This window comes from Sceloporus undulatus, chromosome 5 (genome assembly GCF_019175285.1).
Source record: "Sceloporus undulatus isolate JIND9_A2432 ecotype Alabama chromosome 5, SceUnd_v1.1, whole genome shotgun sequence".
NCBI classification, from domain to species: Eukaryota; Metazoa; Chordata; class Lepidosauria; order Squamata; family Phrynosomatidae; genus Sceloporus; species Sceloporus undulatus.
This window is the reverse complement of record NC_056526.1, coordinates 180,233,777-180,248,359: the sequence shown is the minus strand read 5'-3', so window position 1 is coordinate 180,248,359 and position 14,583 is coordinate 180,233,777. Positions and strand designations below refer to the sequence as shown.

General features: G+C 38.9%; 1 protein-coding gene across 11 annotated transcripts in view; it reads right to left on the bottom strand.

Annotated features, from left to right (window-relative positions):
- Nucleotides 1–14,583, bottom strand: part of SEC31A (SEC31 homolog A, COPII coat complex component) — a 75,114-nt gene that overhangs the window by 44,190 nt on the left and 16,341 nt on the right. For all 11 annotated transcript variants that reach the window (XM_042467137.1, XM_042467138.1, XM_042467139.1 and 8 more), the window contains exons 7-13: nucleotides 14,054–14,196; nucleotides 13,547–13,646; nucleotides 9,491–9,652; nucleotides 8,853–9,002; nucleotides 5,607–5,840; nucleotides 3,210–3,284; nucleotides 1,846–1,896 (exon numbers count right to left, since the gene is read on the bottom strand). In XM_042467137.1, coding sequence (XP_042323071.1) covers nucleotides 1,846–1,896; nucleotides 3,210–3,284; nucleotides 5,607–5,840; nucleotides 8,853–9,002; nucleotides 9,491–9,652; nucleotides 13,547–13,646; nucleotides 14,054–14,196 — 915 coding nt within the window. The remainder of the gene's footprint in view (nucleotides 1–1,845; nucleotides 1,897–3,209; nucleotides 3,285–5,606; nucleotides 5,841–8,852; nucleotides 9,003–9,490; nucleotides 9,653–13,546; nucleotides 13,647–14,053; nucleotides 14,197–14,583) is intronic.

Genomic DNA, 14,583 nt, shown 5'->3' with positions numbered 1-14,583 from the left:
CACCCTGTGAGCTCCCCGCAGCTTGAGCGCGTAAGCTCAAAGCTGCGTATAACGCGGGAGCACTGTAGTTAAAAAAGAGATGAAGACTCTGTGTGTGTGTGTGTGTGAGAGAGAGAGAGAGAGAGAGAATTTGTGTGGAAGACTGTGTGTGAACATGTCTGAGGGAGAGAGTCAGGAAAAGAGCATTACTGAGTATATGTGAGAATTAGTGTGTGACAGAAAGCTAAGCACACACGAAGAAAGTTACTGAGGATGTATAAGAGAATGTGTTGTATTTGCAGTAATGTCTCATCCACAAGACTGGGGAAGTGATGGGACAGATAGAGGAAGAAGTAGCAGCAGCAGCTCGGGAATACCCCCTGCCCCCCAGAGGCCACAATCCAGCGAGCTTCCCCACTGTCCTCTTCCACTCTCAGCCAGAAGTGGTTACTACAAACATCCTCCTTGCTTTACTCTTCCCCTCCAGAACAGAAAAAGTTTGGGGAGAGAAGAGAGGAAATCAGGGTGTCCAAGTGTTGCCTTCCCCTTGAGCAACTCCTGCCCCCCCCCCCCCCGGGAGTCCTGGCCCACCATTTAAGAACCACTGCCCTAGAGTACCTTTGGAATATATACTGGTGGTCTCATTCTCACATCACAGATAATAGATCTGCCTATCCTTAGATGGAGAAAATTGCCATGTCCACACATCATGCTCAACAATATTTTAGCATAATAAGCACAAACAAGTAGCAGTGAGGCTTGGTCTTGTGCACATAGATCTTTCCCTCCTTTCTACATTCATAGCTGAGTTTAGATGCTTTCATTTTTCCTTAACTACAGTTTACTGTGTTATCTAGACTGACAAACCATAGTCAGTATCAATGCTGGTTGTTTCAATGAAGGCAACTGAACATTATATTTGCTGAAGCTGGCTTACTACACTGCCATAATGATGATTAACCAGTTTATTGTGTTTGGACCTGGAACTGAGACTAACCACAGGTAATTAAAAGCAAAAGCCTCTAACCTCCTCTCAGCAAAAAGGGACTAAATATGAAACCCCAAGGTTTGCTACCGCTTGTTCATACATCTCTAAAGTATAGCTTAGCATAATAGGCTGTTATGGCCAATGTAGGCTTGCTCAAGTTTTATAAAACTGTGTTTGGCGTGAGATTTGAATCAGGAGACTTCTTCACTCACATCGGATGCTGTTAATCATGTTTAAACTGCTGCTCCTACTCAGAGGGAAAAATGATGAAGTCTGCTGCAAGAAAAGCTGATTGATGAAACAAAAACTAAAATTCTTAATGTATAAAGCCTGGCTATTTTTCTTCTGCTGACTTAGGTGTCCTGCTTTGGTTTATGCTTCTCTCAAAGTGGCACAGCAGGGAATAATCTGCCTCCATTTTAAAAGCATTCATTAAATTCAGAATGGGGATGAAATAGCTCTGTGGAGAGTAAGTGCAATAACTGTTTCCAAAAAAAACTGGGAAAGTTAAAGAGATGTATTACATCACTAGATACAAAATTGGCAGCATAAAATGCTGCAGTGGAAATTACATCACAGTTGTAAAACTACTTTAAAAAAGAGACACACAGACTGGGTAAGTCTTGGGGCAAAGTGAAGTTATCTACTGGGAACTGGGTTAAAAGATTAGGTTTTTTCCCCCCAGAGTTAAAAAGGCTTGTATTTTTTCTCTTTATTAACAAGAATGTTTACTGCATGATGTGGAATTTATAAACTGCAAATTAATGTAGGGCATGCTTAGATGATTCATACATTTCCATACAAAAATGAAGTAGCAGTGAAAATGTGCTAATTTCCAAATGCATTTGAGTAACAAAAAGTTGCATTTGCTTTTTTACCTCATCTGGTTCTCGGCTGTGAAGATTCTCTTTGTGGAGAGCTGAAGTAATCTGAAAAAAGGAAAAAGACAATGCTTTATTTCTCTTGGAAAGTGAAACAAACTTTTAAATCTCCTAGTTTGTCAAAATGGCAAGTTAGGGTACAGCTCCTTTTTAAAAAGTAGCCTTTCCTTGCGTCTAGTGAAAGAACCATCTTTCACACATCTATATCGCATGGAAACTGATGTTTGCAAAAGTCAGACACACACACACACACACACACACACATATATATATACAGTGGTACCTCGGGTTACGAAATTAATTCGTTCCGCCGCCGCTTTCGTAACCCGAAAAGCCTTCGCAAGCCGAAAACCCATAGGCGCTAATGGGGAAAAGCCGCGATTTCGTGTGAAATAGCGCCGAAAAGCACCAAAAAATTTTTCGTAACCCGAAAAAACCTTCGTAACCCGGAACAGTTTTTTTGAATGGGTTTTTTTCGTAACCCGGAAATTTCGTAAGGCGGCGCATTCGTATCCCAGGGTACCACTGTGTGTGTGTGTGTGTGTGTGTGTGTGTGTGTGTGTGTGTATATATATATATATATATATAATATCTTTCCATCTGGCCATTATTTGTGAGAGATTTTATACTAAACTAAAAAACCCAAAACAAAATGTAGAAGTCCTAATAGAAATGCATGCAGTACAATCTTTCTTCTTCTTCATTATTATTATCATCATTATTATTATCCCACCCTTCTCTCAAGGCTGGGACTCAGGGCAGCTTACAACATTAAAAAAACACCATGCAGTTAAAAACATACAAAAACAGTATATGGATTGCTGGAAAATTCTGACAGTGCTCCAATATTAGAGAGCTTTATTAGTCTAATTACAGAATGGCAGGAAAGATGAGAGCAAAAATTGAGGAAAAGCAGAGAAATTCTGTAAGGTTTGTTGCTGTTAACTGCCATCAAGCTGATTTTGACTTATGGAAATCTATGAATGAGAGACTTCCAAGTTACCCCTATAATCAACACCTCTGCTCAGATCTTACAGGCTCAGGGTCATTTTGGGACAAAATGTTCTTGGATTTAGGGTTTTTTGTTTGTTTGTTTGTTTGCAGGGGAGCGGTGCAGTGGGGTGTGTTGTCTTCCAAGGTCCCGGGGAGAAGCTAATGCAACCCCCTTGCCTCCACCAGTTGCTGGCCCCCGAGCCAATCTTTCAGTTCCATATCTCAAACAGCCAGATATTTGCCATCTCAAATTTCCACCCACTTTCCCATGACTCACCCAGTATCAGACCTAAAACAGCAATTGATTATGGCTTTTCCAATATATGTGTTTGAAAAGGCATTGAACATGTTAACAATTGTGTACTCACCTTTTGCCCCAGATCATCTTTCTTGTATCCCAAAAGTTCCAGGTATTTACCACGTGAATCCTCTTCAAAGTGCACCTTTTTAAAGAGCAGGGGGAAAGGATCAATTTTAGAAACCAGCTCCATTTTCATTCTTTCTGCAATCTAACACCATCTGCTAAAAACTTACTGCTCTAAAGTTTAAGCATGGTAAACTTTAAGCAAGATATAAAACAAATTCAGTAGCACAGTGATTCTCTTATTTGAGGGTAAAGAGCAGGATGGGAGTATAGCTGAGAAGCACACATCGTTTCACATTTCATATTGGCAAGAGAGCTCCAAATATTTAAGACTACAGACTTCGCAAAGGATGAATTACTGGTATGTCCCTTCCATGCCACCTCACCCTCAGAACTGCAGAAGAAATTACAATACTATTGTCATTGGAACTGCATACCCATTTATATCAGGTTAGAAGTGGAAGAACAGAAAAGGGCTGGGAAAGAACATCAAAGCCAAGCAGATGACTCAAGGTTCTGACAAGAGGGGAAAGGTAGATCGACCTTGTGAGGTGCCACAATTGCTATTGTTTCCTGTCAGCATGGCAATGTTCCTCTGCATTTTGGTCCTCACTTTCATTAAGTCAGCAGAGTTCATATGGATACTGCTGGCAAAAAGGAGCATTTACAAAACATCTTGATCTCTCTAAAATTGTTTATTTTATTTTTATCCTGCTTCTCAAACATTTTTTAAAAACCCTGTCAAAGCGGTCAAAAAAGACAATTAAAATGAAAAATCCAGAATGAATATCCCACAAGGAGAAATGAGAGAACAGGATTAAATGTAGCCAAAACAGGATAAAGGGCTCATGAGATGTCTTCTCTTACAGAAGGAGTGGACAAGGTGTAGGTCGGACAGTCCCTGAAGACCCCAACCTCTCACGGCTGTAAACTGCTGCAAAATAGCCGACCCTCCCATACCTTAAACACCTGCCTGAATCCCCCTCTTAAAATTCAGTTGAAATTCAGCCTAAATCAAAAGCAGAAGTAACATTGCTCACTTTCTGTTTCAGTTGTAACTCATTTCCAGCCAATGGTGGTGGTGATGAGTTTTTGCAGTTTTTTAAAGTATGGTATGTCAGGATTTGCAGGAACAAACCCATCCCAGTTTTTGCAGCAGTTTTTAGCCATAGGGGACAGGGCTGCCAAAATATTTTTTTAATTTGATAGGGTCTGGGGGCTTTGGTGGATCCCACTTGGGAGGGGGTGCAGAGAGAGAAAACTGGTGGTTTCCCACCTCTATCTTATAGTAACACTTTGTTCCTAAAAAGAAATTAGAAATTATTTATGTGGTACATATACAATTGTACACAGTACAATTTGGTGAGTCATATTTTTTCCCTTTCAAACATTATCCCAAAACTGAGGGAACTATTTTTCTGAGAAAGGATAATGCACAGTTGGGTTAACAGGTAAATAATCCAATCATGCATATGGATCTTTCTTATAAAAATCAGTGCCATCCTTCTAGCAGAGTACTAATTCTGTGGGCAGAAGGTGCATCACCAGCCTGCACAAATCATTCAGTTTTCCTGTATTTGTGCTATTGCTCTTAATGCATTGTTTAGGTTTGGCTAGGGATGACGTGAGCAAGCTGGAATCCAACAATATCTGGAGGGCCACATCTACTCCACTCATGTCAGTAGAAATTAGGAGGGGTGCTAGGGATTGGGGGACCATGTTGGCATGTTGCATGAGCCTGGTGGGCCATACCGCTCTGCCGCTTCCTGCCACACACACTGAATTCTTTAAAAATGGTTCAATTTTTAAAAATTCAAAATACAACAGACAGTCCCACACAGCCCCTAGGGGTGTTTGGCGTAAATAAAATAAAATAAAATAAAATAAAATAAAATAAAATGAGGGACTGGGGTTCAAGGAGCCCATAGATTTCACTTTCCTCACATCTGCTCATCTTCAAGGGCCTTTCTGGTGGCTGATCAAAGAAGGCTAGGTTGGTCCTTTCTTGTTGTCCTTGTGCTGGCAGGCAAAGCATTTGTTTGTTTGCTTTGTTCAAGGGAACTTTCAGAAAGAAACTGGCTGCTGAGGAAGGGCATTTGTACTGATGCATTTTGAAAACTGATTTTGTGTTTTAATATTATATTTTGTATAATTGTGTTAATTTTGTGGTTTTATTTCTTTCTTTTTAAAATCTTGTCTTAAAATACACCTTAAGTCCAAATCTTGGGAGAAAGGTAAGGTACAATTAGAATTAACCATGAATCATCATAATTAATTATGATGAGACCGATGATGATGATGACGATGATAACATGCCCCTAATTCACCACATTACACTGAGTATTGGTTTTTAAGATGATGGGAAACTTTAATATACTGTACAAACAAGCTCTAAAATTACCTTCAAAAAAGACCATACACTTCTCTCAAAGTCATTCCTGGCAGCATCGATCTTTTTCTGACAGTAGTTGACAAAGGCTTCTGCCTGTACAGCCTCCTGCAGCTGATCAGAACGGTTCAGAAACTCCTTTTCAGTGACAACTTGACTCACGTAGACATGATAATGTGGTAGTTGCTGCTCTGGCCCTTGTTGCTGAGGCTTGCTATTTTCAAAGGTGACCAGCTTCCCTCCAAACTGGAATTTAAGTACACCACAAATTACTGTACAGACAAAAGTTTAAATCAATTGTTATTAACATTAATGCTCTTAATCGTGCCATTCAAACAGAACATCTTTGTCAGAGGCTTTGTTAATCGAGGTGTACCTGTATACATTTATGGTTATGAGACTAAGGCACTGTGGCTTGCCTAAGAGCTTTTGCCTTTGAAGAGCAATAGGTACAGACTGGACAACTACAAAAGAAGTACAGGAATCTGAAGACTAGGTTATCATGCAATACAGAAGACAACTATCAAACCAGAAAGGTCTAGTGGATGTAAATATTCATTTTATGTTAACTCAAACCAGTTACATTTCTGCCCTAAGGGTCCACAAACATTTTGGCTCTAAGGGATGCATGTATCTGATGTCAGCCAGGCACTGGGGTTACTAATGCATGCTGCATACCTACAAATGCACAGACATGCAAACACACTTTAGTGCATTCATATCTCCCAGTAGTCTCCATTAAGACTGCTGTTTAAACACCACTATTAGACAGTAAACAGAGAGCCAGTGTGGTGTAATGGTTTGAGTGTCAGATTGCAATTCTAGAGATTTGGGATCATTTTCCTGCTCAGTCATGGAAACCCATTGGGTGAGTCACACACTTTCAGCTCCAGAAAATCTCATGATAAGGTTTGTCTTAGGGTCACTGTGAGTCGGAAATGACTTGAAAACACACAAGAACAACAAAATTGTAAACAGTCACCTCAAAAGTTAAGTTTTTCCTTGCAGCTCAGTGAGGAAAAATGGGTAAGCTGCCATCAAAGCCAGGACTGCAAAGAGAGGAGCAGAGGACCACACATTGTGTACCCCCTGATCTAAGTCATTCACCTTCAAACAGCAGCCATCAATGACTTCTCTCAGGCTGTGGAATTCCCTTCCCTGGGAAGCTACGCTGATCTCCTCTGTTCTCTTTAGGCCATCAAGCAAAGACCTTTCTGTCTACCTAGGCCACTGACAGCTAACTGGCCACTTTCAACTGGGGAATATTGTATTTTTTTATCATTATTTTAATATTTAAACTGTATTTTGAAATATTTAGATTAATGCTTTTAATATAATTGTTTATTTAATCATTTTTTAAAACTCACATCCATTGTTTTAACCGTAAATATATCCCATACTGAGAGAAAGACTGGATATAAAGTAAATAGACCGATAGTTAGATAGACAGAGTAAGAAGAGGTTCTTCCCAGGCCCTATAGGTACTCAAAGGATGTTATTTGTACTACAAGACATTTTAGGTGAAAATGACATGCTGTACCATTAAACTAAAGGCCCAGATTGGACCAGGAAGACAACTGTGTACAATCCACCTGTATTAGCACTGGAATGGTATAAGGACAATGATAAACTGCAGCCCAGAAGTGGACCAAGAACTCATTCCTACATTTTTTCTCCCCTGTTCAGACTGAAACATGTTCATGGTGAAGAGACTGCTAACTAAGCCACCAGCACCAGATCTGGCTATGGTGACACACATCTTGATTACATTCTGTTTGGACTACTGTAAAACACTCTATGTGGGACTGCTTTTGGAAACTGTTCAGAAACCTCAGCTGGTTCAGAATGTTGTGGCCAGAATGCAGACCAGAGCCAGTTACAGGGAGCATATAACTCCCTTGTTGGAATAGCTTCATTGGCTAGCAGTTCATTTCGGGGCACAACTCAAAGTGCTGGTCATGACCTATAAAGCCCTATATGGCTTAGGTCCAGATTACTTGAAGAACCGTATCTCCCCACATGAACCTGCCAGAATACTAAGATTGTTGGGGGGAGGCTTTCTCTCAGTCCCACTACCATCCCAGGCTCACTTGGTGAGGACACGAGAAAGAGCCTTCTCTGTGGCTGCTCCCACCCTCTGGGACTCCCTTCCGTGGGAGGCTAGACTGACCTTTCGACGGCAGACTAAGATGTTTTTATTTCAGCAAGCATTTAAAACATAAGCATGCCACGGTGGTTTTTATACTGAGCATGAATATTGCCTTTTAAATTCTATTATATTTTTAAATGTAATTTGATATTGTTTTTAGATTATTTTAACTGTTTTAAATTTTAATTTAATGTTTTTTAAATCTGTGAACCACCTTGGGTCTCTTCAGGGAGAAAGGCAGCATATAAATGAAATGAAATAAAATAAACCTTCAAAATATGCGCTGGCTGGAGAAATGCAAAACTGCCATTTAAGACTGAAGAGATGGATTCTATCAGAATCATTAAATCAATCCAGATAAAAGAAAATAAAAATGATATCCATCAAGAGCAGGGGTTTTACAATGGATCTCCCACTAGGTGGCATTGGCTAACCCTTCTCAGTTCTGTTTCAGTGCAACCAGAATCACAATGATCTGTTTATACAAGATTTTAACATTCTGAAATGGATTGCAGGTGAACATTATAAACCAAAAATACATATTGCAATTTCATCCCAAGTAGTAAAGAAACTCTGCAAATAAATCCCATAACCTTTTAGGCAACAGGCAGAACTTTTGAGACTTCACTGATAAATAAATCATGGAGCCTGCAGACAGTTAACAGCAAAGAAAATGTGACAAGACAAAACAGTGGACGTGTAACCTAGGTATACATAGAAGAATGCTGCTATCTGCTATTGACATATGTAAAATGTCTCATAAAAAAATAAAATGAGAGGCAACACACAAAAAATTCTCCTCCCCTTGTTATAAGACTGCACAATCTCTAGTACATCAGATTCTAAAGCAGAAATATGAAAATTATGGCCCTTGTGATTTTGCTAAACTATACTTTCTATTATGCCTCAAACTGATTGCATTAGCTAGGGCCAATGGGAGTTGCAGCTTAACAACATGTGACTCTCCCAGCCTTTCCCACATTCCTCATCATAGCTTTAAAATGTTGTCATGCATCAAAAGAAGACGTTTCTGTAAGGCACTCTGCAGAGAAATGTTCAGAAGCCTAATAAAATTTTATAAAGCAGAGTGCAGAGAAGCACCCACTTACTGAAAAAGATGCACCCACAGGTCGGCGAATCCACTTGGGTGGCTTCTTCAATGGCAAGATTGTGCTCTGTGAGGTCTGCTGTGGAAGCTGTAAAGGAGGGAGTGGCTGCCCTGTTCCAAAGGGATCAAGGTTCCCAAAGGATGAGGAGAGCTTTTAAAGAGACACACAGAGAAAGAAAATCAGTTTACAAGTCAATTTTGAGTACATATTATAATAATTATTTTAGAGTTTTAGTTTAGCAATTGATTATTAGCTTGCTTTTTGCAGTTGATCAACAAATACAAACAAGGGGTGGATTAAGGGCTGAACTGATGAGTCAACAATCTCTGTCAGTATCTGAGTTGATGAACCAACAATCTCTGTCAATACCCCACCACTTCAAGTGTAAAGGACAGGATTATTCTCTTTGACAAGACAGAATCAAACATTGACTTCTACAAGATCCAAGACAGTTAAAGAACCACCCCAGACAAGGATAATCATCACAAGGTAATGGTTTCTGAATACTGACTGTGGAAGCAACCTTCAAGGGTTGGCAGTAATATTGATAGTCAGACCTATTTTAAACTATTTCATCTTGCATTACAAATCAGTCTTGCTCCAACTGGATATTTAGTTCCACTTTGTTTTGAAAATACCTTGTCTGCTTGTTTCTGCCGCAGGCTGTCTGGGCTTCCTCCCATGATTGAGTAAATACTAATCCTCCCATCAAAAGAAGCAGCAGAGAGCAAAGCAGGGTTTCTGGGACACCACTGAACATCAAAGCACCATTGAGTTGTAGTAGGCAGCTCATATAACACCTGCACCCAAACCAGATATATTAGATCAACAGAGACAGCTATCAAAAGAAAGAACAGGTACAAGAAAGATCAGCATGACATGTAGGGATATTTTAATAAGATATATTGATATTCAAATGTTTCTGACATCCTTTGCTTTTCTCTAGTTACCTGTGAAATCCTATTAATGTGGAATGACTGTACTTACCATTTTATGACAATTTAGATTGAAATAGCATTTTTTTCCTTATTAGAATTTTCCTTCCTCCCTCTTTCTCCCTTTCAATTAGTCTCCACACAGATTCCAGTTACAGAAATCAACAAGAGACTAATGGATTCTTATAGCCCAGCTAAAAATACTGCTGGCAGGATGAAAGCAACATTTCAGTAAGAGAATCAATTAATGTGTCTACTTCAGTGGAGTGCACCCACACATTCAGAGCTTAGAAGCACTTTCACTGCTCTATTCCTACATTTTCTAGATGAGGGACAACCGCCTGACCTGTAAATGATTCCTTAGGACTCTGATCTAGCTAGGAACAGGATATGGCATTGTTAACAAAACCCAGTTCAGGAGACTTGCCAGTCCTCACTGTTTCCTACATTCTATTTGAAAAAGTTTTACATTTTCATAATGTTAGAAGGTGGAATCTCTTAACTCATATTGGCTTTTAACATGAATTATGTCCAGGTACACCTCTGCTGATGGAGCAAATGTATTCTTGGACATTAATTCTCTATAAGAAAATTCAGTACCAGCAGCAGAAATAACATGGAAAGAATGAGGATAGGTTCCTGCACCACAAAAAAGCAGTTCAACATGTTTCAGTAAACTTTTTATTCAGAATAACAACAGGCACACATGACATGAATCAATCATGCCAAGGAAGTCTTGCATAAGTAAATAAAAACATTTTGAACTTTCTAGAGACCAAGGCTTCTTCCAAAGTGCGGAGAGGGATGACTTTTTATTTCACCCACCTCCACTTTTCTTATGATTTCCACTTTGGTGGCCAGAGCTAATTTTTTTAAAATATACTGGCTATAGCTGGTGAGGTAGGCCTGTCTGCTTTCTCATTTTCTTCTCTGCTTTGCTGTTCACACAGGCTCAGTAAGGGATCACATACCTAGCTACAGTAGGATTAGCCAGAGTACAATCCCACTCTTTCCCACCTCAAGCTATACTGCACTATTTACTACAGAGACATTGCTGGAATCTGACGCTAAAAGGCTATGCCTCTCCAGCCTCCTCTCACCACTCTCCTTATGTTGATGGTGCTAAACAGACAATGAGGGTATAATGAGGGCATAACAATCACCCTGTTAAAAAACGGAACAACTGTTAATAGTATCATATTTTGTGAAGTCGAAGGCTTTCATGGCCGGCATCCATAGTTTTTTGTGAGTTTTTCGGCTATGTGGCCATGTTCTAGAAAAGTTTATTACTGACGTTTCGCCAGCATCTGTGGCTGGCATCTTCAGAGAATGCCAGCCAGAGAATTCTTTGAGGCTGCCAGCCACAGATGCTGGCGAAACGTAATGTTTTCTTGTTACTCTGGAAAGGGCTAATACTTTTTAGTCCTCCCTCGCTCGCCTATATTGTGGCCATTTTAAAACTTATTATTATTATTATTATTATTATTATTATTATTATTATAGTTTATTTTTATAGTGCTGTAAATGTACACAGCGCTGTACATACACAAATGATCAAATCAATAAAAATGAAACCTTCCAATGGCGTACAATCTACACAATATGTATAAAACAATAGGTAATAATATAAAATAGAATTGGTTAAAATAAGCAGGCAACAATTAAAAACAACAACATCAACTATCCAATCAAAAATCAGATAATCACACAGTGCCTGGGAACGCTTCCCTGAACAAGATAGTCTTCAACTCCTGTTTAAAGGTGGTCAAAGAAGTGATGACCCGTGTTCGTGGGAGGAGAAGGTTCCAGGAGTAAGGGGGAGCAAGTGAGAAGGGACAAATCCGGGACAGGACAGTAGAAATCCTAGGCTGGGACAGCAGACCTTGACTACTAGAACGGAGGGTACGAGCAGGAGTGTAAAGAGTAAGAAGTTCAGATAAAAAAAAGGGAGCCAGACTATGCAGGGCTTTAAAGGTCAACAACAGAAGCTTATACTGAGTACGGAAGGGAAAGGGGAGCCAGTGAAGGGATGATAATAAAGGAGAAACATGGTCAAAGCGGCGAGCGGATGTAATGATGTGTGCCACTGAATGCTGAATGTAAATTAAAGGACGAAGATGAGAGAGAGGAAGCCCTGCCAGGAGGAAGTTGCAGTAATCTAGTCGGGAGACCACCAGAGCGTGGACCAGAGTCTTGGCAGTGGAGGTTGAGAGAAATGGACAGATTTTGGTAATGTTGTAAAGAAAAAATCTACAGGCTTTGGCTGTGGCCTGGATGTTGGGGATGAAAGACAAAGAGTGAAAACAAGACTGCAGGCTTCCTGGACCGGTCAAACAGAGGTGTTGTTGACGGAAACAGAAAAGGAGTATTGAAGGGAGGACTTAGGTGGAAAGACAAGAAGCTCCTTTAAGGTGTTTTTCCTCCAAGAAAGGAACTAAAAAGTAACAAATAACAGACTTGTTTGTCCCAAAATATTACTATTACTAATTATAATAACTGTAATGTTAATAGGAATGAATTACTTATTTGGACTTTGTAATAAGCTACATAACAAGTTCCTTTAAAGTAGTAATTTCCAAAACACTGCTTATAGTTAATTTTCAAAGTGAGCTTTGCTTTTCTGATAACGTGTATGTTTTGTTATAATAATTTCTCAGTACAGTGCCAAGAGCATTTTTATATATAAAAATATCTCTGTTTACAAAATCTTTCCCAAAGAAGCTCCTTTTTACAGTCCTTTAGTGCCCCTCAAGCCTCCTTTTCTTCCTTTTCTTCTGGCTAGCTGAAAGGTTATTCTTAACATCATCTATTTTGGGAGGATGATAAAGGAGGGGATGAGAAACAGTGTTAGGCAGTAGCAGTGTGTTTGTAGTAAACAATGAAATAAAACTTGAGATGACAAAGGATGTGATTCTGCTATAGCCAAATCTACTATAGCTGTGTGTGCCTGCCTACAGCAGGCAAAGTAAATAGCAGCTGCCTCCAAAATCCCTAAATGAGGATGTAAGGAACAGCAAAAGAGAGAGAAAAGAAGACAGCAGATAAGCCTACCTCACACCTATTCCCCAAGCATGTTTCTATCCTGATACCAATTTTTCTATTGAAATTACATCCAGGAACACATCTCCTACATTAACTCAGGTTTAACTGTATACAGTAAATAAATGGTAGAATAGAAGGACTAAAGTTTAACTGCTAGTTCCAGTTAGAACAGAAACAGTAAAACAAGTAGTGAGTGAGAAACTAATACTTTTATAAATGTCACTGACTCAATAGGTCTGCTTTAGCTACCAATTAACTTTAGGCCAAGGACTCAATGTGTATGTCTTATTTGTCCTTTTAAACTGTTTCATGTTTTAATTAATCCATTTTCATTGATGGTTGTTCACTGTTGATTTATTGTTGTTCCCTGCCTTGATCCATGGGGAGATGGGTAATAAATAAATAAATATTATTATGCTCTTGCTTCTTAGCCCAGGTCATAAGGACATATTATAACTCAAACTAGACAAAAAGATTTAAAACACATAACAGTTTGCATTTTTATAAAATGGAGCCCTTTTTATAAAACGACTATAACTATTTTTCATAAGGCACTTGTTTTTTTCCCCAGTCAATCCAGAATGTTTGTTTAGACAGAAAGTCCAATTCTTGTACAGTTGTGTTGTACTAAGTGCAAAGTTAACATGCCCTCTCGTGCTATTCAGATAATAAATGCCTTTTTCATCTAAAAGCTTCAAACTTATATGCAAAGTGTACCTCTCCTGTGTTTGGATTGGAACAAAGAATTTTAGCATCCTTTCCACAACTCAGCAACAATTCAGGATCTGCCATACTCCAAGCAATGGTCAAAATGCCCCTATGTAAAATGAAACAAACAAAATCTTTGAAAAAGTGAATGGCTAAAACAAACCTTTCCCTCCAAGACTGAGACTCATGTTGTCTTACAAATTAAAATGATTACAAACTTCCTTATGGAAGGAAGACCCATAAAACACGAAAAAGTTAAATTAAAACAAGTGCAACTATTATCAATATTAAAACAAATTAAAATTAAAATACATTTAAAATAATAAACTTAAAATTTATTTTAAATACACTTTAAAATAAATAAACAGCAGTTAAAAACAGTACAATTTAAAACCAATAAAGGAAGATGTTGTGATACCTCCAATATCTGCCAATATATTTTATATTTTAACATAATTTCCACATACCTCATCCCACGTGAAATTTCAAATAGGGTTGACAGGGAAGTACATATACCTTGCATGGCTTTCTAGAACCCGAAGTGGAGAAGATGCAAATCTAAGGTCCCACATCTGGATTACAGGCAGCCTGTCATCTTCTGAAGCCAGAACCATTTGTGTAGCAACATCTGGATGCCAAGCCAACCCTGAACAGTGCATCTGTAATAGCATAGCCAGTGTTCAACTAAGAGTATAAAGCAGGTTTAAGAAAAACAGCAACCCTCTTTCACTTAGTTAAGATTGCCTTTACATATATAAACCCCTTGGAAATAACCTTTATGCTTGGCTCAGAAAATGTGATTTTTTTTCTTTCCTAAATGAATATCTCCAATAAAATACTGGTACACCATCCATGTAAAGCATGTTCACATCCCTGGATTAATGCAGGAGAAACCACACTGGTAGCAATCAACACTTTGGGAAGGGGGAAATGAAAAAGGGCTTCAAATGAACATGGATGTGCATCATAAAGCCTCCACTTTATAGAAAGAAAGCACTTATTATGAATTTATACCCATGCCATTCAATTTAAATGAACAAGCAAAT